At 38.1% G+C, this 25,541-nt stretch overlaps 1 protein-coding gene across 1 annotated transcript in view; it reads right to left on the reverse strand.

Moving 5' to 3' along the window:
* Positions 1-23,851, reverse strand: part of MEP1A (meprin A subunit alpha) — a 35,044-nt gene extending 11,193 nt beyond the window's left edge. The window contains exons 1-9 of the mRNA XM_032410224.1: positions 23,783-23,851; positions 23,672-23,696; positions 23,530-23,580; positions 19,095-19,135; positions 18,479-18,554; positions 10,273-10,390; positions 6,102-6,277; positions 1,541-1,762; positions 657-806 (exon numbers count right to left, since the gene is read on the reverse strand). Of these exons, the coding sequence (XP_032266115.1) occupies positions 657-806; positions 1,541-1,762; positions 6,102-6,277; positions 10,273-10,390; positions 18,479-18,554; positions 19,095-19,135; positions 23,530-23,580; positions 23,672-23,696; positions 23,783-23,851 (928 nt within the window). The remainder of the gene's footprint in view (positions 1-656; positions 807-1,540; positions 1,763-6,101; positions 6,278-10,272; positions 10,391-18,478; positions 18,555-19,094; positions 19,136-23,529; positions 23,581-23,671; positions 23,697-23,782) is intronic.
* Positions 23,852-25,541: the final 1,690 nt, after the last annotated feature.

Below are 25,541 nucleotides of genomic sequence, written 5' to 3' on the forward strand. Positions count from 1 at the left end.
TTTCAAATACAGGTCTGTCTGATTTTATGGCTTTTTCACTATGCAAACCACGCATAAGAACTATCTGAAGCCGTGCCATTCAATATGGTGCTACCCAACATGTGTGACTACTAAGCACCTGCATGGTGGCCAGTCCAAACTGAGATGTGCTATAAGGGCAAACTATACACCAGCTTTCAAATACCAAGTATAAAAAGTGTGGAATAGCTGATTAATAACTTTACTATTAATTACATGTCAAAATGCTAACATTTTGAATATACTGGGTTAAATAAAATGTATTGCTAAAAAGAATTTCTCTTGTTTCTTTTTTATGTGGCTCCTAGAAAATTTCACATTACATATGTGGCTTGCCTTATGGTTCTATTGGAGGGCACTGCTCTAGAGATGTTACCTTTATTTACAAAATCATGTCTTATCAACTATATGTCTGTATTAGTTTTGTCATCACTTAAATGCATCTTTCTTTTGCATGCCCAGAACCTGCATACTTTTTACTGAGTTAATAATTAAGATATGAGAAGTGTTCTTTGTGTTTGTTTGGCTTTCCAGTGTTTGATAACTAACATTACAATTGAGGCAAAACCTGCAGCCTGCCATTCCCTAATTGAACCTGCTGAACCACCTCAGTGTGCTTACTTTCTGCCTTCACTCACCCGTGCATCGTCCCACCAACGTGTGATCCACTTGTCCAGACTGAGTGCTGTCCTCATGGATCCAGTCAGCATCATCCCTGGTACCCTGAATCATCCCACAGATGTTTGCCTTCTCAAAAGCACAGTGGTCCAAAAGTGTGTGAGTTGTGGCTGCAAATGATATTTTTGTCCCCTGGTTAAAAATTTAAGTCATCTTATTTCACATACCTAATGTCTTAAGCTAAAAAAGACCTCATTGTTTAGCTAGAGCACATTTTCTTGACTTTTCTCTAATGCAAATCCTGCTGCCACCCATTACATCTTAGAACATCCAACATAGATGCAGCCCTACCCATCTCACAGAGTCAAATGATAAAAAGGTGCTATAAATGTCCACCAAGGAACCCTTTAGGTCGAGAAGGAGGTGCCTAGTAGATCTTTGTAGTTAGTAGGTCTTCTGTACATACATACTGAACAGAATTTAAAAATGTGTCCCTGAAGACTAATAGGGTCATTTTAGAAAACATCCCGTCCCTGAGCACTAGATGACTCTGGAACAACTAACCTGGGTAAAGAACTTTTCAGGATAAAAGACACTTTCCCTATCCTGAGCTTTACCTAAGGACACACACTTCAAAAGGAAGCTGAAGAAGTTGGACAATTACAGCTCCTTACATCATCAGTCCAATACTTTTACTTTGTAAAACACAACCACCTAATTAATTTTCATAACCATCCTGTAACAATTTTTGTTACTCTGGAGATAAACTAAGGTTCTGTGGTTTGTCCGGTTTCCTTAACTAGAACAGGACGGAATAGTGCAGGGAAATGTAGGGGAAACTGAAGGGCTGGGGAAAACCCTGTTGAGGTTTTTTTACCTACTTCTCAGACCCAGCAGTACTCACTGCAATTGTACATTCGGTTCAGCTTCTCCAAATCAGTGGCACTGAAATCCAGACGCTGCCCAATGATGGTGTTAAACTCAGGGATCTTGGCCGTGATGGTAGGAGCACTGTCATTCTTGTTAAATGAGAAAGGCTCATAGTGCATCAAAGACTCATAGTCATAGGGCGTGTTGAGGTCTGTGATGACGGTGTCATCATAGGTGTTGAAGTTGTGTTCGAAACCTATCAGAGAGAGAATCCACAGGTCCCATTCATTTATATGATTTCCTCTGTCCTGCCCTTTTTGACTAGATACTTAAGCAGAGACCCAGAGACCAAGAGAAAAGAAAAGAAAAGAAAAGAAAAAGAACGAATAGTTGATTTAAATATATATACATATTTAACATGTTTGGTAATTAGCATGATGTACATAAAATTAACACATATTATTAATTAATAGTAACAAATAATATTATGATATTAATTATATAACAGTATATACACTTCTAAAAATTAAAAATACATTTAAAAATAAATACAAAAAGACATGCTATAATTAATATATAAATTTTACCTACAAATTATTAAATATATGTATATGTTTAAATCAAAGATTTGTTTTACAAATAAATGAATAAATAAATAAATGTGTGTGTATGTACATGTATAAGCTTTTAAGGAAAACAAGATAAAATATCAAAGTGGAGGTAGGTATTCCAAAAGGCAGGAAAAGGAATTTTTGAATTCAGGAAAATATTCAGGATTGATACATCTTGCTAATAGGCAAGTACCTCATCCACCAAAAGCTGTACCTGGCCAGGTCTTCCATGGGTTAGAAAAAGGAAATCCAAGGGGCAGAGGGAAAGGTAAACAGCTGCCCGGAAAGGGGTAACCTGTCAATCAAGACTCACACCTCTTTTCAGAAATAGCCTCATGGAGAGAAAAATAAAATAGGAAGAAGAAAATTGACTTTCCTTTCAAAATAGAAAAGGAAAATATTTTGAGGAGATTAGCACAAGATAGTATGTGCTGCAATGTGAAATGCTTAAATAAGAAACCAAACAGATGTTTTTTTAATCCACTAGCCATCAGGAATTTACTGTTTCAGTTGCAATAATGAGAAGTTCACAGATTTTTAATTTCCTTCTTAGGGAGTGACAGGAAAACTGGATGAGAATGCTCGTGACTCCCCGATCATGACTTCCCATCTTCATGTTCTTCTTTTCTAGCTTCCCATCCAGTTGTTTTTAACAATTAGAGAGAAGAACATGTAACCACCTTGTGAAGACACCAACGCAGGTGCATTTAGGACTGAAGATGAGCCACACTACGTGGGCAGTAGGTGCTGGAGGGAGTCTCTAAATGCTTTTGGAAAAGCCAAAGAATCCTGTTGATCAAAACTTTGTTTTAACTGTAAAATGAGAATACCAATGCTTCATCTTCCCAAATCACGGGATTTCATGGAGACTGAACTTCAAAGGGATCAAAGCATATTCAAAGGTGGCACAGGACTGTATAAATAAATGACCCAAACAGGGAAGGGAAAAGTAACTCCTTCCAGAGCATTCGGTCCTAGGTTGTCCTACCCTAAGGGTAGAACAATAAAGCATACCCAGCCAGTGTGAGGACTAGGGCTTGGCCTGGGCTCTCCTGGTGACTCCTGGTGCAATCTTAAGAACAGCACATCCAAATTCACTGGATAGGTTTTCCCTAACTTTCACTAAAATCATCAGGTTAGAATAGATCATTTTATTCTTTATTATTCAGGGATTTTTATCAGAAGGCTTTACCAAATACATGTTTTGAATAATTTTTAAAAATTTTATGCAACGCATTTTTGCTGCACCTACTGTCTACATACTGGGAGCTGTGCCCATTGGTGGTGGCCCCTGGCAGAGAATAGGACAGGCAAGGTCCTGCATTCAGGGAACTCGAAGCTGAGAGCCTTGAAAAGGAAGTGATATTGTAAACCAGAGGCCAAATGTTTTGTGTAAAGGATCAGATAGAAAATACTTTTGCCTTTGCAAGTCATGTGGTCTCTCACAATACTCAACTCTGTCACTGTAACACAAAAGCAGCCATAGAAAATATGCAAATAAATGGGCATGGCCGTGTTCCCATGAAACTTTATTTACAAATGCAAGTGAATATGGCCCACAGTCTGTAGTTTGCAGACTCATGCTAGACCCCAGAAATTGAGGTCTTTCCTTGGTTAAAGAGAACAGATCCAGAAAACAGCATTCTGGCTTAAGAGATGGAGATATATTTGGGGAGAGAACTATATTGCCAGTGCTGTATCTTCTTAGATACTTATCATCAATTGAAGACAAGATGCAATAAACGTTATAAATTACCCTGAGTAATAATACTGCCCTTGCTTACCATCTTCTTGATTTGACATCTCATTTGAGAACAGTTCTCCAGTGACAGCGGGCAATTTAGATATATGGAATTATACCTGATGAAAATATAGGTAGGAGATAAGCAACATATGTTGAGTAACTCATGCTCAACCAAGAACTGAGCAAGTCTGAAAATTACCTGGGCAAAAGCGTTGGCTCCCTCTGCGAAAGGGAACCTCATTTGGCTGAAAATCATTTTAAAAGCACTAACCATTGTGTTCTTCAAGACTTAAACATGTGAATGTTCTCTATATCCTTATTTAATGCTCAGCAGAACCAAGTTTATGTACAGGAAGGTAAGAAATCCAAGTCTCTAGGCAAATACAGACAAAGTCTAATAGTGCCCTGAGTCTTGCAAGTGGAGATTAGGTCCTTTGACCAATGACCCCACTCTCCTTCCCCTCCTACACAGACCCAGTTATAACACAATTACATCCAGGAGACAAATACATTAAATTTGATCTGCTATTTTATGTCTGGGTGAACACTTGCTAATACTTTTCTAGATTGGACTGGGAGGCAAAGAAGAATATTACTTGGCGTCTAGCTCAGTGGTTGGGTGGTAGGATAGGTGGAAGTGTGTGTGTGTGGGGGGGTTCAATCCTGGTTGTATTAGGTTTTTACAAACCACATAGTTTTCCTCCTTTCCCCACCACTTCACATTCATAGACATATCAGAATATGAGGTAGTGGGAGGGACCCAGATCGAGAAACCCCTTAGATGATTTTGATATGATTAGCCATCCTTAACTCTACCTCATGTGAGAACCATTGATCCACCGTACTTCAAAATGAGCTAGTTCTGGCAGAAGTCTTTTGGGGATTTGTATTTAATTTTAACGTATGACAAGATCTTAAAATTCCCTAAAAGTAAAATTATTAGAGATGCACTCTATATATGAACCCATATATGAAATTGGAATCTAAATAAAGCAGATAATTCCAAGGCAATTATTTGCTTCGTGAAAGCCACGTATGGTAATAGTCAAGGCATTTTAATACATTAAGGTTTTATTATTAATCTATTGCTGCCAAAAATAACGTTTTTCTACTTCCTGAACTAATTCCTAGTTAAAAACTAGATATTTTCAGAAATATAGTATTGACTTTTTAACTGTTCAATAAAAGTGTTTTACTCCCCCCCAAATAATTAAATAAAATCTTAAAAAAGGGGGGGGGTGGGAGCCCCTAGGTGGCTCAGTTGGTTAAATGTCTCCCTTCAGCTCAGGTCATAATCTCAGCATCCTGGGATCAGCCCCAAGGCATTGGGCTCCCTGCTCAGAAGTGGGGAGCCTGCTTCTCCCTCTGCCCCTCCCCCTGCTCTTGCTCTCTCTCTCTCTCAAATAAATAAATGAAATCTTTCAAAAAGAAGTGTTTTAGTATACTCAAAAGCACTCTACTTAGTTGTCTCAAGCAACTAGGAAAGGTGGTGTCCAAGGAAGTCTAAAGAAACATAGAAATTGTTAGAATAACACACCTGCATAACAATAAGTGAAATAAGACTGTATTATCCTTCTGCATACATTTGCTCAAGGCAGAAGGAGAGAGGTACTTAGAAAGGAGGAAGGAGGAAGACAGTGGAAAGAAAGGCCAGTCAGTAAATTTTTATTAACTAGAACTCAGACTATCAGCCAGAATTAACAAAATTGGGGCGACAATTTCAGATGAAATAATTCATTTTTGTTGTTGTTTTGTTTTGTTTTTAAACACCTATCATTGATTTGGTAAAGCACCAAAAAGGTTCTTGAGTATATATTAGGGTCATCGTACGTTCAACTAAACTTCATGCAGACTCCTAGACCTACATGTGATCTCACATCCAGAAAAATGACTATGACATCCTCAGAGGATGTCAGTTGACTGTGGCAGGAAAATTAGATAGCATTTTAGATAGATTTTCAACAAAAGTACTGAAACAAAGCAAAAGTTTCTGATTAACTTTCAGTTAACATTGAGTTAGCCAACATATTCCGTTCCCTAAGGCCCTTTTCTAGGGTCAGTTATGATCAGATCAGCACAGCCCACAGCAAAGGCCAACAAATCATACCCATTTCCTATTCTGTGTTCCCAGCTGAAGCTTCTGTCCACACACAGATGTGGCCCAGACATCCCAGGGTTGGTCCCAGCAAGTGATAAAGATAACAGCAAATCCTACCCAAGTACCTTGGGTTTCTACACACCTGGAAGAATTTCATCCCACCAGATGTTCACATAGTCATCTCGGTCAGTTCTTGACTGCTCATGGTAAAGTCCCAAAGCATGGAGGATCTCATGTTCAATGATGGCCTTATAGTCACATCCCAGGCCAATAGAAAGGTTCTGTCCCACATGTTGATCGCCAACCTCAGACCAGCACCTTTAAAGAAGAGAAGAGGGAAATCTTCTCCTGAAGAACTCTCAAGTGGCTGTAATTCATAGGGTTCCAGAACACAAACTTGAAGGAAGTTAGGTTTGATTAAAAAAAGAAATTATCAATAGCATTCTCATAAGCTAATAGTTCAAAATAGAAGACTGGTTAAATGAGCAACATTTCCTGGAGGGAATAATAAGCAGGCTTTAGAACTGGTGGTCCATTATTGAAGTAGTAATATACTCAGAGGCAAATCAATCCTAAGAATGCACCAAGTAGAAAGACATAAAAATCAGCACTCTTTCTCACCTTCACAAACCCAAAGGGCATTCCACAGAATAACACTATTGCTTTTGTACCACAATATTAAGTTGTCTCTGGGTGGTGGCTGTGGTTGATTTAAATTTTCTCCTTTATACTGAAATGAATTTCCACAATTCTTATAATGAGCAGGTGTCAGTTTTATAATCGTGAAAAAGAACCTCTTTAAAGAAGCAAGTCCATTTCTTTGGCTGTCAGCCGATGTGCAGCATTACGAAAGCACAGAGCTGGCTGCCTACCGTTTCTGAAGGGCTCCGGGCGAGAAGGACCCATAACTTCCCACAGAAAACAGTGGACTCAGGAACTGCTGGCCGATTCTCCAAATTCCTCATGGTGCAGTCTCTTGCCCCCTTTATTTCCCAACTCTTTTTTGTCTTTCTTCATAAATCCAGCTTTCCACGTCTAGTAAGCAAATCCGGAGCTTTCCACGAATTGTTTCCTTATCTGCTTTAAGGTGGGGAAGAGAATCTATACTCTAACCAGTGCTCAGCAGAATCAGAGATTTGCTCATACTTTTAAATGTGACTGATGCATTCCAAGTTCTTTGGTGATAATCACATTGTCTTACCTGCCATTGTTTTTCCCCCCGGAGATTGCTAATATCATATGCCTTCAAATGCTCATGGACTTGATTTATAGTCAAAGGCAGATCTTAATTATCTTCTAATAATATTTTAAGGTATAATTTACATACCATGAAATTCACCAATTTTAAGAATACAATCAATGATCTTTTGTAACTTCACTGAGCTATGCAAACATCACCGTGATCAATTTGCCTCTCTGACAGTGGCATTTCATTACCAAATTGGTTGACTGTGAAATATCGAAAATCCAGAGGAGCACTTACTATTTATCTTTTTTTTTTTAAAAAAATCCCTCCTCCAGTGGCACCTGGGTGGCTCAGTCATTAAGCGTCTGCCTTCAGCACAGGTCATGATCCCAGGGTCCTGAGATCGAGCCCCGCATTGGGCTCCCTGCTCAGCGGGAAGCCTGCCTCTTCCACTCCCCCTGCTTGTGTTCCCTCTCTCTCACCGTGTCTCTCTCTGTCAAATAAATAAATAAAATCTTTAAAAAATTTAAAAAAAAAATAAAAATAAAAATAAATCCCTCCTCCGATGGAAACGTGTAAGTTGCAAAAATGCCACAACTATGCAGCTCTGAATCTTTTCCCTTGTCTTTCTAAAAGAGCCCAGTTAATGTCCCACTTCAGCGGGACCAGAACCCTGAAGGGTTTGGGGCACTTTACTGTAGTTTATTTCCCTAGACCATCTTCTTTCCTCCCCTTTTTCTCCCCTAACTTAAATGTAAGAGAGACACCTCCTGGCCAAAGGCAGTAAGAATCTGCCAGACTCAGGTTTTACAGCCAACGTCCCTCAAAGCTGACCTACCTCTTTATCAAGTACTTGGGGATTGAGTTACAAACTGAAAAGAAGCCCCGAGAATTTTACTAGGAAAAAGAGAACTTTGGGAAAGTGATCACATTAGCTTCGTTTTATTTTTAAGAGGAAAAAAAAGAAAGGAAAGAAAAAGTGGTAGCTAAAAATGGAAATAAAAGGGTTAAGAAAATGAACTTTTTTTTTTCCTGAAATCCTCAATAAATAATTAAAGGCTTTGGTACTTTCTTGAAGCACAAATGTTGCCAAGGGACAAGATGAAAAGATCAAAAACAGAGAACCTCTAAAATCTGTGTTCTTGGCGAGGCCCAGGGTATACTTTACATGTTTTTCCTTCACGTAAAAAGAAACTGTGCAAATGCTACTGGTTATCGCCACTTTTGTGACCCACAAGAACCTCAGGACATGTCCAGAAACACATTCACTATCTTACTACTAAAGTGGTTCTGGCAATATTCCCAAGCTCGGTGAATAAAGTTACCACTCACCAGTCAATGAATCAAAAATCATAGAGACATCCTTTATTCCTCTTTCTTCTGAACCCCTCACATCAACTGACAACCAGCTTTTGAGAAGTCTCCGTGTTTTCGTAGTTCTAAAATATATTCCCTCTTCTTCATTTCAACTGCCTCTTCTTTACTGTGGGTCCCTTATTCTTTCTTTCCTTTTTTTTTTTTTGAAAATAAATACTTTATTTATTTATTTATTTATTTATTTATTTATAAAAGATTTTATTTATTTATTTGACAAAGAGAGAGAGACAGCGAGAGAGGGAACACAAGCTGGGGGAATGGGAGAGGGAGAAGCAGGCTTCCTGTCTAGCAGGGAGCCCGATGTGGGGCTCGATCCCAGGACCCTGGGATCATGACCTGAGCTGAAGGCATACACTTAACTGACTGAGCCACCCAGGTGCCCCTCCTTTATTCTTTCTGTCCTGGACAATTGGGACAATTCTTTCATTGGTCTCCTGTCACCAGTCTTGCCCACACATCAATTCTTTATCCACTGTTGCTAGAGTAATCTTTCTAAAATGGAAAACTGAACATATAATGAATCATGCCCTAAATGGTGGATTCCCTCACACATGGTGTATCTATTACCAGGTTCCTGTTTATCGTCCTGGCTTCATGGCTCACCACTCTGCCCCTTACATGCGAAGCTTCAGACACTCAGAACTGAATGAATTCTCCAAGTAAGCCAGATTCATGTTTATGTTTGCTTTTTCCTTCTCTCTCTCTCTTCCTCTTTCTCTTCCTTCTTCTTCCTTCCCCTTTCTCTCTTGCTCTCCCTCTCTTCCCATCCCCCATTTTGTCCTTCCCTCTCCTCTGCCTCTGTGTCCTCTTATGGCCCATGGCACTCCCCTTACCATATATAACTATTTACTTGTTTTTTCTCCACCACCCCCACCTGCCAACTGTAAACTTTGTGAGATCTAAGACCATGTCTCAGGCTTCTTTGTATCTAGAGACTGGCACACTTCCTGGCACATAGTAGGTGAACATAAATTTCATTTTTAATAAAAGTCTGAGCCAAGAAAGCAACTACTCAAGTAAGAAAGGTACTTTACTTGTATCTAAGTGGTCATCACAATTATTTTTTTACTGCTGTTTTTTGCATTTTTTTTTCTTAAGAAGCTAAATCATGTGCTAACTTCCTTCCTCATCTCTGTTATCCATCCATGATGAGGAAAAACACCGACAGAACTAGACAACGAAATCCAGGGAACACCTAGAGGCAGTGTGGGGAACTGCAGCAGGAGGAAATGTGTCCAGGTGGGCCCTAAAGACACACACAGGCAGTCACAGCAGGTGGTCGCTTTGCTTCCCAACCTCATCTAGCCCAGGTTGGTTGACATAAATACCACTGAAAAAAAGAGCTTATTTCTTGATATACCCTTTATTTCTCCTAGGAAATAAATAACAAAAAACTACATCTAGAACTTTTCAAAGAGGTCCAGCCAGCAAAGCGCCATAATTTAAACCAGTACCGTAAAAAAGGGTGTATAATTTATACTTTAATACACCTGACTTAAAAAATAAAGTAGTTATTTAAAACATGACCTAAACCCAGGAAAAAAAATTGAAATAAATCTCATGGGGCGCATAAGTATCCAAACAACTCGTTCTCCATCTAGATCATTAAAAATGTTACAGACCTTAAACTCACAGAGAAAGATTTGATTTTGCTTTTAGTTTCTTTCCAGTTTCTTCTTTTGAAAGACATGTATCACTTTTATAAACAAAAGGGTGCATGATTACACACTCCGTAAAATTTCATCCTTACCCATCAAACTTCTGAAATATGATATATGAGCTTTCTCCTTCATAGGGCTTGAAATCCACACAGGACTTGAGGCGGAACATTTCAAAGGCATAAAGAATGGCTCCTTTGGCATTCAGTCCTGCAGAAATCAGTAAAAATATCAATGAGCATTACTTAGATCTTAGATAATATACATAAGATAGTTGGAGAAAATCTTGCCCCCACATGAAATCCACAGAGGTCCATGATATATTTTTTGGTAGTAAGCAGATTCCTTGGAAACTAAAACTATAAAAGTAGTCGTGTATATAAACATTAAGTGTAGACTTTAAATACATAATGTAAATATACCTACAAAATAAGAATACACTCATGTGGGTGTAGCTGAACAAAATTATAAACTAACTTCCTCATTTCCTCCCTTCCTCTTCCTTATTCAAGTGGAGATCCTGAGTGCAGTACCTCAGGAGAGTCACACTGCAGAGCAGGAGACAGAAGTGACTGCAAGCCATTTCTGTCTTCTGTGTGAATAAAGCACCTGGAAAGAAGCAGTGAGAATGGTGTTTGCACCAGTCTAAAAAAATACCCCCTCTTGTTGGAGGAAGAGAGCAGAGTTTAGAGGTTTATGGGTTCTGGAAGCATAAGGAACACATATGATATGTTACCCTGCTTCCCTGCAAGACCCCTGGAGAGATGGCAAGACTACACAGGGAGCACTGGAAACAACCTTGGAAAAGATTGTTATAACTCAAACTTGGACCCAAAGCAGCAGAAGCCTAATGGACCCGAAGAGGCCAGAACAGTAGATGCTTAGTAACCTGTAGGTTAGGACCAGTGACCAAAGATCAAATGTCTTTACTTTTGCCTAACGTGCACATTGCCTGGCATTGCATGAGACAAGCATGCGGTGGGGAGGAAAGATACTCTAGAGGAACAGAGATTACGTTTTACTTAGTATGTGGTTTTTTTTTTTCCTCCCATCAACTGACTGAAGGTAGAGCTCTAAGTTAAAAATTAAACTAGGTTATATAAAGTTAAATTATATTGGTTGTATATTTGATTTTGTGCATTCTCTCAAAGAGTTCATAATTCTTGACAGTTTACCAAGTACTTACCTTATGTTTTCCTGGCCCTTATTTCATTTAATAAACCACCAAGTTGGAGATTCCACAGTTCAGATGTCATAAGATTATATTAAGATCATTAAATAAATAATCAATGGATTCATCAGTAAATTACTTGTGGAAACAACACAGATAACAACAACAAGAGTATGCATTAGGCCTACTGAAGGACTTTCATGAAATTTTACCTATTCTTAGTGGCATCTATAATATGAATATTTGTACCCAAGACAGCTTAGTTGTCACAAAAGTTTAAGAAAAAAGACCAGAGATAATGTAACTGGGGCAAAATATTTGCAAAATACATATCTGACAAAAGACTTGTATCTAGAATATATAAAGAACTCCTACAACTCAAGGGAGAATAGATAAATACTAATTTTTTAAATGAGCGAACTATTTAAACAGATATTTCACAAAGGGAGACATACAAATGACCAATAAGTAAACAAAAAAGAAAGTGAAACAACAATAAGTAAACTAAAACAACAATTAAATGCCACTACATGTCCACCAGTATGGCTAAAATTAAAAAGAATAACAACAACGAATATTGGCAAGGATGTAGAGTAAATGAACTTTCATTCATTGTTCATGCAAGTTTGTAAAATGGTACAAGCACTTTGAATGAGATCCAACACTAAACCTATGTCTATATTATAACCCAGCAATTTCACTTTAGATGTTTATATCAGAGACATTATAAAAACTTATATTCAAAACAGACATGTACAAGAATGTTCATACTAGCTTTATTCATAATAACTCAAGCATAGAATCAACCCAGGTGTCTATCAACAGGAGATCGGTTGAACAGGCTGTGATATACTGTATTCATGTAATGGAATGCCACTCAGTAATAAGAGGGAACAAATTATTGATGCACACAACAACGTTGGTGAATCTCAAAAACATTTTAGTGAGTAATCAAAAAAAGCATAAAATATGATTCCATTTGTATGAAACTCTAGAACAGGCAAAACTCATCTACGATTAAAACAACAAAAAAGTTATTTCTGGAAGGGCGAGAGTACTATGAAAGAACATGGGAGAACTTTCTGGGATAATAAAAGTGCTCCATATCTTAATAGGAGTTGTATGAATATTTTACATTGTATAAGTGTAATGTATAAATTACAAGGTATATAAATATTTTAAAACTCATTGAACTGTACACTTAAGACTCCATGCATTTTACTCTATGTACATTTTACATAAAAAAGAATCATAAACAAACATTAAACTTTAGTTAAAGGTACACATGCTGCAGTAATTGGGGTAAAGCATACTGGTCCATGAAATTTACTTTGAAATGTATCAGAAATAGAATGTATTGATAGAAGGATAGAAAGATGGGCAGGTTGGATCAATAAGATAAAGCAAAAGTAGCAGAATGTTGTTTGTATAATGTAGGTAATGAATATACGAGTGTTCACTGCACAATTCTTTTAGCTTTTCATATATTTAAAATTTTTCATAATAAAATGTGGAAAAGAAAAAGACAATAATTACAACTTTAAAGAAGGAAAAAAACCTGTTAAATTCTATTCCCAGTAAAAAATGTCCTTCAAAATGAAGGCAATAAAGAAGTTACTTTGGAGAAAGAAGAGAATTTGTCACCAACAGTTTTGTTCTACAAGAAATGCTAAAAAAAGGGGCACCTGGGTGGCTCAGTCAGTTAAGCATCCAGCTCTTGATCTAGCTCAGGTCTTGATCTCAGTGTTGTGAGTTCAAACCCCATGTTGGGCTCCATGCTGGTTATGGAGCCTACTTAAAAAAAAAAAAATTGCTAAAGGAAGTTCTTTAGGCTGAAGAGAAACGACACCACATAGGAACTCAGATCTCCAGGAAGAATGAACAGCACCAGAAATTGCAAGTATAAAAGTAAATATAAAGACTACTTTTCCTCATTAATTTTAAAAGAAAACTGATTAGAGCAAAAAGAAAAATGATAACACTATATTATGAGGTTTATAAAGTATATAGTTGAAAAGTATAAGCCAATAATAGCACAAAATAAAGGGGTATAAATGGAATTATAGTGTTGTAAAATGCTTACATTTTATGCAAAAGGGCACCATATTAAGTCTAAGTATACTGCACATGTTAAGGCTATAAATTGTAATCCTTACAGCAAAGCCTCACAAAATAATACAAAGAGATTGAGCTAAAAGCCACTACACGAACCAAATGAAATATTAAATTATTGGATTTAACCAAAAGAAGGCAGGAAAAGAATAAATAAAAGAAAAAATAGAAGACAATAACTGATAGTTCTAAATCAAACTATATCAATAATTACATTAAATGTAAATAGGGGAAGAGAGGAAAAAATGAAACAAGACAAAACCAGAGAGGGAGACACACTATGAGAGACCCTTAATCTTAGGAAACAAACTGAGGGTTCCTGGAGGCGAGAGGGATGGGAGGAATGGGGTGGCTGGGTGACGGACATTGAGGAGGGTATGTGCTATATAATGAGCACTGGGTATTACATAAGATTGATGAATCACAGACCTGTACCCCTGAAACAAATAATACATTATATGTTAATTAATAGAATTTAAATTAAAAAAAATTTTTAAATATAAAAAATTAAAATTAAAAAAGAAATCTGAAAAAAGTGTAAATAGACCAAATGTTCCAACTGAAATTCAGAGGTTGATAGACTGGATAAAAATGTGAGACCCAAATATATACTGTCTAAAAAAGAGACACTTTAAATATAAAGACATTGATAGGAGTAAAAACCTGAAAAAAATACACAATGAAAACAGTAAGTTTCAAAAAGCTGGTGTAACTATATTTAAATTAGACAAAGTAGACTTCAAAATAAAGAGGATTACCAGACATAAAGAGAAATTTCTCTAAATGATGAGTCAATTTAGCAAGATGATTTAACAATGTGCTTGCCCAAAAGAGCAGTTTCATGAAAATTCTAAAAGAAGAAATAAACAAACACACAATTATAGTTAAAGAGTTTAACACCTCTCTCTCAGTAACAGATAAAACAATTAGTCCAAAACTCCTTGCAGATAAAAATATTTGAACAACACAATCATCTTGACCTATTTGACATTGATAAAATAACACACCCCACACCAGCCAAATATAAGTTCTTTTCCAGTGCACGTGGAACAGTCACAAAGATAGGCCACAAAATATGTCTCAGTAAATTTCAAAAGATCAAAATCTTATAGAATATGTTCTCTGACCTCAGCAAAATTAAACTAGAAATCAATAATAGAATATCTAGAAGCACTATCGACATTTGTAAATTTAAAAACACACTTCTAATTGACCCATGGATTTTAAAAAATTGCAACAGAAATTAGAACATATCTAAACTTTAATAAAGATACAACCATATCAAAATTTGTGGAAAACAGTAAAAGCAGAGCTTCAAATAAAATTTATAGCTTTAAATGCCATATTATAACATTATCTTATTAGAAAAATGAAGGTTTAAAATCAATGATATAAATTTCCACCTTTAATATAAAAAAAGAAGAGCATATTAAACTGGAATTCAGTAGAAGAAAGGAAATATTAAAGACAAGCAAAAAACAACAAAATAGAAAGCAGGGAGAAAGAGAAAATTAACAAGTCAAAATTCACTTCTTTGAAAAGATTAATAAATCAATACACTGCTTAAAAAAACAAAAACAAAACAAAACAAACAAAAAAGGAAAGTCACAGACTGGGAGAAAATATTCAAGATATCTATCTATCTATCTATCTCTGACAAAAGACTTCATCCATAATATATGAAGTTCTTCTACAAATAACAAAAAGACAAACACGATAAAAAAAAAAAAAAGCATGATGAGAGTTGAACACACATTTCATAAAAGAACATACACAAATGGCCAATAGCACATGAAAATGTGGGAAATATCATTAGTCATTAGGAAAATGCAAATTAAAATCACAGTGAGATTCCATTTAAAACCACCAGAATGGCTACAATTAAAAAAGATTAATACCACCAATGTTACTGAAAATGTGGAGCAAATGGGACATTGCTGCATTGCTAGTGAGAAGGAAAAATGGTATAGCCACTTTGGAAAACTGCTTGACATTTTTTTACTAAAGGTAAATATATATTTGCCATATGATCAAGCAATTCTATTTCTAGACATTTGCTCAAGAAAATATATATATAAATATACATATATATATCTATCTCATGCAGACTTGTACAAGAATGATCATAGCAGCTTTCTTCATTATAAAAACCCAAACTTGATACAAACCAATGTCCATCAACTGAAAAATGGATAAATAATTGCCATATTACTGAGGAATATTACTGAGTAGTAATAAAAAGAATTAACTACTGGTCTGCCACAATATGGAAAAACTTCAAAAACATGTTAAGCAAAAGAAGCCAGATACAAAGGAGTACATACTGAATGATTCCATTTATCTATAAATCAGGTAAAACTAATCTATAGGGGAAAAAAATTAGAATGGTAGTGTCTTGGAGAGGGGTGTAGGGATTGGCTGGAAACAAGCACACGGGCAATTTCTGGAGTTATGGGATATTGGGTTACATAAGTTTATGTATATATCAAAAGCCATTGACTTTTACACTGATTTGTATATTTTACTCTGTGTAAATTTAACTTTAATAAAAGAATTGTATACAAATATGAAACTCTAGGATGTTTGCTTTTTGCAATGGTATGGGCCCAGGCATCTGAACCTTTTTTTAACACTAACGGTGATTCTCATTTGGTGCTATTGAGAACCACCACTGCGTCCTCACTGCTGCTACCTTATTTCAGGCCACCTGTCTTCCATCTTGCTTTCTTGATCTGTCACCAACTTACAGCTAAAGAGACCTTGCTACTCAAGCTGTGGCCAGCAGACCAAAAACATCAGCATCCCCTGGGGGATTGTGCAGAATCTGAGACCCCACCCCGGATTTCACAAGATCCTCAAGGGAGCCTTATGCACATAAAAGTCTGAGAGGCACTGATTTAATGCCTCACAGAGGCATGGTGAAGTTTAAACCAAATATTAGGTGAAGGCACAGTGTCTGGAATAAATTGGTGATGCAGTAAAGCGTGCCTATGTCTTGATGGAAGGGGGAATAGCGCAGGTGCACAGACAAGAAGAAAAATTGTAATGGGGAAAAATATGCTCTCAAAAGTTGATATTTCTTAAATCACATTCCAATAAATATGGGTGCTCTGTGAATTTGCAAGTGTGTGGGCAACAATGGGGCGGGGTGGGGTGGGGGAATAAAATCTCTTCTTAAACTCAACACCCAAAAAACAAATAATCAAGTCAAAAAATGGGCAGAAGACATGAACAGACACTTCTCCAAAGAAGACCTACAAACGGCTAACTGACACATGAAAAAATGTTCATCATCATTAGCCATCAGGGAAATTCAAATCAAAACCACATTGAGGTACCACTTTACACCAGTTAGAATGGCAAAAATTGACAAGGCAAGAAACAATAAATATTGGAAAGGTTGTGGAGAAAGGGGAACCCTCTTACACTGTTGATGGGAATGCAAGTTGGAACAGCCACTTTGGAAAACAGTGTGGAGGTGCCTCAAAAAATTAAAAATAGAGCTACCCTATGACCAAGCAATTGCACTCCTGGGTATTTACCCCAAAGACACAGATGTAGTGAAAAGAAGGGCCATATGCACCCCAATGTTCATAGCAGCAATGTCCGCAATAGCCAAACTGTGGAAAGAGCCGAGATGCCCTTCAACAGATGAATGGATAAAGAAGATGTCGTCCATATATACAATGGAATATTACTCAGCCATCAGAAAGGATGAATACCCAACTTTTACATCAACATGGATGGGACTGGAGGAGATTATGCTAAGTGAAATAAGTCAAGCAGAGAAAGTCAATTATCATATGGTTTCACTTATTTGTGGAACATAAGGAATAGCATGGAGGACATTAGGAGAAGGAAGGGAAAAATGAAGGGGGGGGAGATCAGAGGGAGAGACGAACCATGAGAGACTATGGACTCTGAGAAACAAACTGAGGGTTTTAGAGGGGAGGGGGTGGGGGGATGGGTTAGCCCAGTGATGGACATTAAGGAGGGCACGTATTTTATGGAGCACTGGATGTTATACGAAAACAATGAATCATGGATCACTACATCAAAAACTAATGATGTACTGTATGGTGACTAACATAACATAATAATAATAAAATTTAAAAAAAAAATAAATAAAACCTCAAATTTCCAAAAAAATCACTGAGAACAACAGCATTTGTTTATAACTAGCTCTCCTCTAGAAAAGGGATCAGCACTGATAACAGTGATGGAAAATATTGAAACATAAACTCTATCTCCTGAGAGTGGGAGCAGCCTAACAGCATATTAAGATTGAGCAAGCTTGTCCCCATTTCCCCTCTCCTCTGATCTTCCCCCATCCGTGTGGGATGGGCCTCGCAGGCTTTGCATCATCATGGCTGCTCAGCTGTCAGTCACCTGCTTGGGGTCAGCCAGTGTCCACACGTGGCTTTGAATATTTATTTATTTCCCCCAAGTATTATTTCCAACAATTACTGAACTATAACTTAACCAGTCTTCTATCTTGAGAGAGAAAAGAATTGAAATTATTAATACTGAGGAACAAGGACCCTGAGCATGTGAAATATAGACTTTTCTATTTCTCAAAAGTGTGGAATGTTTGTCTCATAACAAAAGGGGAAGAAATCAGTATGCTGAAACTATATTTAGTTTCACTTAAACAAAACTATTATTTAAAGCATAATTTTTTCGTGGTTGTGAAACCAAATAATGTTTCATTCTATTTTTGTTCTTTATGGTGTTTTTGGTTTTATTAACATGTTAATGTGGTCTGTACTTTTAAAAATTATTATTTGATACTCTGTAATTTTTAAAATTACTATTTGATGCACTGTATCTCAGACTGGTTAAGCAGCATTGGGTCAATATAATGTTATGCCTTTCATCCCATGGGATAAAGAATTATCAGGGCTTGGAAACCCCCTTTTGCATTGGTGTTACTCCCAATCTGAAGCCAATGAACAGGAGTGGGGGTCAGTAGAAGAGTAAAATCTAAAACTCCTAATTAAAACAATTAATATTACCCAGATTGTCAGCCAGAATGTAAGGAATGGGGAACTTCCACCTGGTGTTAGGGTCTCTCAGGCTATTTCTGGAGTTCTGTGGAAACAAGGCAAAGACGAAAACATGAATCGTGGATCACTACATCAAAAACAATGGAAGGTGAGTCCTCCAGGCCCCCTGACCTCCTCCTTCACTAAACTTTAACACCACAACCTATCATACAATTCAAACAATAGCGTTTGTATTCTGATTACAAAAGCAAAAGAAGTTCATTACAGACAATTTGGAAACTTCAGAGAAATTATTAAGAACAAAACTTAAAAGATCTGCAATTTCCAGAAACTGAGATAGCCACTTTAAACATACTGGTGCATTTCCTTCTCTCATTCTTCACTTACTAGGAAAATTGGGTGAACAAGTAATGTGATAATTATAGATTCTTTGTCCTGTGTGCTAATTTTTCATCTGTTTTTGTCATCATCAACCGCAGTGGAAGCCCTTGTGGGTACAGATGATAGATTAGATTCTTTCATGTCCTCCACAGTGCCTAGCACAAGGCTGGACAAAGCAGAGCCTCCCAGTCATAAAAAACAGCCAGTTCTGAGGAATGTTACTGTGTCCTTGGCAGGTACTCACTCGCAGGAGGATGTCTCCTTGAAAGAGGTCCAAGCCCGCAGCTAGACACAGATTAAAAAAAAAAAAAAGGAAGAAAGAAATATTTGAATGAGCGTTACTAAAAGGCATTTCTCATAATAAAATTAATATTTTCCATTGTAAATGTTGCCTTGTTAATCTTTGGTCGAAGTCTTTTTGAAACAATGCAAAATTCTCTCTAATTGAGTAAATGTAAATAGCCCATCAATATCACGTATTATCACATCCTCTGTCTTCATTTTGGAACAAGAAACCTTGTCCAAGAATCTTAAAACTAAGAAATGAGTTGGAAGAGATCTTTTGGATCATTGACTCCAAACCTCTCGTGCTTTAAGGGGGCACAAGGGAGTCTTGAGACAGGAAGTAATGCACACGAGGTGGTCAGCAGTTGAGTGGGCTTAAGAACTCCTGACTTCCTATCCAGGGCCCTTTCTGCTATTATTCCATCCTTCTTTGTGACTCTAGGTAAATGGGTTGGTTTTGCTCTGTCCCATGAAAAAACACTGGTACCCTCCAAAGCCAAGCTCAAGATAACGCCCTTGCAATAAAGGCCAGGCAAATATGGATAGATCCACTCAAAAACTGTATCTCCAAATATCTGTTATCAGGAGCTTAGCATAATAAACTTTCCTCCCTTATGGTATTCCTTGATTCTGGCCACATAGTGTTTTTGCAAATAGAATTCTTAAAAGGGAAGATCCTTGTGGGAAAAATTTATGAACATTTAAAAGAATGTCTCTTCTTATGACAACCTTCATGTTTGACAAACAGCCTTCCCTGTAAATCACAAAATACTTCAAACAGGGTCAGTGGATCATACTTCATTCTGAGAATAGCACCTGATTTACAGCTGGGAAATCAAGCTAGAGAGTTATCACCACAGCCTCACATGGTAACAGAGGTCTTATTTGGCAAAGCTGAGGGCTCATTCATGGTAAATGACCCCACTGGGGTTTTAGGTATTGGGAGAAGTCGTGGTTTCACTTGCTAATGACTAACTAAGGCATCACGATCCCTTTCCCCATGCCCATATTTCTTAACCTCCATAAACCTAACCTATGAATATGATAGCAGCACAATTAAACAAAGACAAATAACATTGATATGACTGCCCCACAGGCAGTAGGAGCCAGGTATTGAATTGCTTTTTCAGTAGGGGTAATATGTGCCCGTCTATCCACACTCTGGCTCAGGCTTGTCATGAACAAACACATGCATTTTCTGACACTGGCCTGGATTCGGGATGGAGGTGAGAGCTGGGCTCTTCTAGAGTGATATGAACAAGCTCATTCAGACCTTGGCCCCCAGGTTGGTCGGTGTAGATGGGCTCATCGAGGGTAAGAGAGTGCAGCAGTGGGTCGGGGGGGACACTTCCCAAAGAAGCATATATCCATTAAAAATAAGCCTCAGGAAGGGTGCCTGGGTAGCCCAATTGGTTGGGCATCTGACTCTTGATTTCAGCTCAGGTCATGATCTCAGGATTGTGGGATCGATCCCCCTGTCCGAGGAGCCCGCTTATGATTCTCTCTCTCCCTCTCTCTCCCTCTCTCTCTCTCCCTCTGCCCACCGCCCCCCCGCCCCCATTCACGTGGAAGAGTACATATGCACACTCTCTCTAAAGAATAAAAATTTAAAAAAAAATAAGCCTCAGGAGATTCTCTAACCAATTTGCTCAGGCAGCATATACTTATTAAGCACTTCATGTGTGCTAGACTTCGTTCTACATGTGAGGGATATAGCAGAGAATAAAACAAAGCCCTCAGGGAGGTGACATTCTTGACTGGGGAGGGAGGAGAGACAAACACATAAATGTTGAGTAGCAGATGGTATAACAAGCAATAATAATAATAAAAGAACAGTAGGGGAGAAAAGTGGTGAGGGGTAGGGGGTTTGATATTTTATAAAGGGCGGTCAGGGAAGGCCTCCCTGAGGAGGTGGCATTGAAGCAGAAATCTGATGGAGTGGGGAATAAAGGAAGAGTATGGAGGGGAAAGGCAAGAGCAAATAGAAATGAGGCAAGGGGTGCCTGTGTGGCTCAGCAGGTTAAGCGTCTGCTTTCGGCTCAGATCATGATCCCATGGTCCCCGCTAAGCACGGAGCCTGCTTCTCTCTTCTCTCTCCCATCCTCTCTAATAAATAAATAAATAAAATCCTGAAAAAAGAAAAAAAAAAAAAAGAGGCAGGAAAGCCTTGATGTCTTAGAGCAGCTTTCCAAACTTTAGCAAGAGAATCTCCTGAGGGCTTGTTAAACCCAGACAGCTGAGCCCCACCCTCAGGATTTCTCAGTCAGCAAGTCTGGGGCAAGGTTCGAGAATTTTCGCTTCTAACAAGTCCTCGGGAGATGCTGATGCTGCTGGTGGGGAGACCACACATTGAGACTCACCTCTGTAGAGGAATAGCTAGGAGGTCAGGGTGGCTGGAGAACCCAAGAAAGTAGGGGAAAGAGCAGTAGGAAGTGAGATTAGATGGCTGGCCAGGGTCAGCTCATCTCAAACTTTAATGTGCAGGGAATCAGCAGGGGTCAGTCAACATGGAGGTGCTGATTCTGTAGGTCTGAGATGAGACTGAAGATGCTACATTTCTAGAAAACTCTTAGGTGGTATAGGTGATACTGGCCTATGGAACACATCTTGGGAATCAAGGTTCTAGGGCTTTTGTTCTGTGTTGGACGAGATGTCAATCAGTACTGGCCAGTGTTGAACGACGAAGATTGGATAAGAGAAGTGACATGGCCTGAATCCTATCAGAAGGAGAGTTCTGTCCCCTCTGAGGAATAGCCTGTGCGGGGTGAGGGCAGAAAGGCAAGAGCAGTTACAAGGCTGAAAGAACCTGACCAGACCAGATGGCTTAGAGAGGAATAGGAAAAGAGAAAGTGTTGAGAAGTCGCAACCCATGATATAATTTGATGGTAGATCTAATAGTATTTGCTGATAGATGGTGTGTACCTTGAGAGAAAGATAAGACTCAGAAGCTCTGATCCTTCAGATCTAGAAGGGGAAAATTGCTTTTACTGAAATGAAAAGACTGAAAGCAACAAATCTTGGGGTAGAAGGTTAAATTGTGAGGCATGGAGAGAAGACAGGGAAAAAGGTGACAATTTCCTCTCTGTGATTTTTCCTGAATAGTTTTTGTGATATAGGATCTGGCTCTGTGGCCAACCCTAAGAATCCTGGTAGCTGGGTTGGAATGACCTAAAAAAGAGAAAAAAACCCACATGGTAAAATTTCTTCATCAGAGTCACAGCTCAGAGGGAGTGGTGGAGAAGAAGCATAAACAATGATTCTAAGGTAAAAGAATTCTTTGGTCTAGACAAATTAGGATGAGATCGTAAATCTCATTCTAGTCCCAGCCCTGCTTTAAACTACAGCAGATTCTCTCGAATCCATATACCTTGATTGCCTGACACTAAACAGAGATAATTTTATGCCTGGCTCTGAAGTCTTGGGGCCCATTCACCCATTTACCTTACCAAACTATTTCTATAAAACCATTTCAAGATTTTCCAATTATGTATCAATGAGCCTGCCTTCCCTGTAAATGAGAAAAAGCCACAGAAGTTCAACCCTTAGGTATGGGTCTTTTCAGTTGTGTAGGCTTCAAATAGCACTGAGCTCAGCGATCTGGGCAGGTCACCTCAACAACAAGGAAATTCCTGTCCCTTCCTGCAAAATGATAACAGTCCTTACTCTACTGCAGTATTTGACAAATAAACATGCATCGAAAGTAAAGCTTTTGTAGACCGTAAGCTGTTTAAGATCATGAATATCTCTGCTGCTTGCCAATCCTAACCAAAGATACCCAGAATGTAAAGGCTTCTCCCTCATCTTAGAAGCAGGATAAGAGAGAGAAAAGAGATGATAACCCAGCTTCTCTCTCCTCTCAGTAATGGACCAGATTGATGGAGTTCCTCAAGAAAAATGTTTGTAGACAAGACATTGAAATGGAAACATCTTTACACTCTTCCCTAAGTCCTGAGCAAACAGGTGTTAATGAATATGATGCACGAGTAGAAGGGCTAGGGTTTTCCCCCCACTAAATGTAACCTTAGGCATATACTACACATGTATACATACATACATATACATGTGTATATGTAGCAAGTGGAATAATCATCCACTTTTTTTCACTCTTTTCAAAATAGAAACAGGAAAACTGACATTTTTATAAACAAAAATCATGTGATGTACTTCTAGATCCATGGAGCACTCACTAGTTCCTCTAGAAAATTTGGTATAACCATCATTCTCTTTCCACATTTCCATTTTTCAGAAACTCTGTAAATTCTAATGAAGCACCAATAGATATTTCTCCCCTAAAGTTACCCAGTACCCTATCATGAAAGCAAGAGCTTTACAGCAATTGGAGCATAAGATTTAAAATTATTTCAAAGCACTAATAAGGCAGAAATTGAACCCACCTAAGTTGATTTCTGAAATATCCTTCTGTTCATGAAACTCTTCATCATGTACTGTTAAAAGTAGGAAAAAAATTGTTACTGATCTTGCTGAACAAAAGAAAGAAAGTTCAGAAACACTCTGTGCATTTCAATTGATTCTTACCATTTCCTTTAGAGAGACGCTTAATCTGAAAGAAAATAAACATACAGAAAATACATAACATATACTAGAATTAATATTTCTAAATATCCAGAAGAGCAGAACTCTACTTACTGATACAGCTGCTATGTGGGCAAAAAACAAGGTGAAAGAGAGAACACAAGTGGATTTCGTCCAAACCATTGTTGCGAATGAACAGACTTACCAAAGACACATTGTGATAAATACTTTTTGGACCTTGCCCTGGCTGTCATCTTAGAAACTTTGACCCTCACATATGTACCGTGGCATTAAAAAAAGTAACCAAAGAAAATGTCGTTAACGCTTTTAAGGGCAGATACCAAGTTTAACATAAAATCTCAAGCTCCCCAGACCAGAAATGTTTGAAGAGGTTAATACTGACATGAGCATATAAAAATCAGTAACATTTCTATACACCAGCCATAGCATTCCTCATCTGTTTCACAATAGAAATAAAAATAATCTATAAAATAACCATAAAGTACTTAAATCTAACAAAGAATGAATAAACATTTTATGGAAATATTTTAAGGCAATTATCAAAGGACATAAAAAAGAAAAAAATATATCAGTTCAAATAACAATGAAATGCCACCTCAAGCTCAGATTGGCATAAATGAAGAAGGCTGGCCATACCGAGTGTCAACAAGAATGTGAGGAAACGGAAAGTCTTACATACTGCTGGTAGACCAGCAATCTGATGCTATCTCGTAGGTTGAAATGTGCATAGTTTATAAGTTAAAAAGTCCACTTCCAGGTATATAGCCTAAAGAAATATACACATATGTACACAAAGTACCATATAACATTCATTGTGCAATTTTTTTGTAATAGGAAAGAACTAGAAAAATGTATTCATACTGGAAGAAAAAATGGGGTATATTCAGTCATGCACAGATAAATGTTCAACAATCAGTTCTCAGAGTGAACAAGCCTTCATGTGTAGTGTTTGCTGATTTCTAGGGTGTAAATGCCCCCACTGTGGTCAATTTCAAGCTACCAACATTATGTTACTGAATGCCATGCTGGAGAGAGGTACTGCGTGTATTTATACACCCTCCAACTCTTGCATACAAGAGGTATGAGACTCTTTGGTGTCAGAGCAATCTTCAAGGTCCAGGGCTTGCCTATCTCCACCTCAGGCCTACTGTGGGGGCAGATGGGCCAGTCCTGTGGTCAGAAGAGCACTTGCTGTCAGAAAAGCATTTCCCGATGCAGAACGTGGGACTTCCTGAGCTATAAAACTGGAGGCATGACAGCCAGGGGCCAGCCTTGGATGGACTGAGGAAATCTGTGATTGCTTCCTTTCCACTATAGGCACAGACCGGGAGGTTGTAAGACGGTGTAGAGAGCATCTCCCACACTCCCCAACCACGGGAAGCCACCAGTGTTCTCCAAAAGAACCTGAACTTGCCCAACAGCTAACATGGCTTACGTCAGCCAATACAATCTTAATGATTAAAAAATGGGTGGGGATGGACTTGAAAAAACATCAACTTCATGAGAATAATTGGCTCTGAGCATATGGGAGGAAAAGCCAGGAGACTTTTACTTCTTAAACATAATTAAAGGACTGAATATCTGTTCATTCTGGAGCCAGGAAGTAGGGGTTTAGGGCTTTGCTATTTTGTTTTCTAAAGAAAAGGGCAACACTCTTGCCTTGGTACCCCTCCTGCTAAATCTCAGATGTTAGTTCTTCAAAGAGGCAGTCGTGGGGCTGTTGAATTCTCTCCACTTTTCCCTGCCCCCTGATATGCTTTTATCTTTCCCTTCCTTCTTAAACTTACCTAAATGATATACTGTAACAACAGCCTTGGAGTCAGATGGACAGGAATTTAAATCCCACTTCTGC

This window comes from Phoca vitulina, unplaced genomic scaffold (assembly GCF_004348235.1).
Source record: "Phoca vitulina isolate PV1807 unplaced genomic scaffold, GSC_HSeal_1.0 scaffold11, whole genome shotgun sequence".
NCBI lineage: Eukaryota > Metazoa > Chordata > Mammalia > Carnivora > Phocidae > Phoca > Phoca vitulina.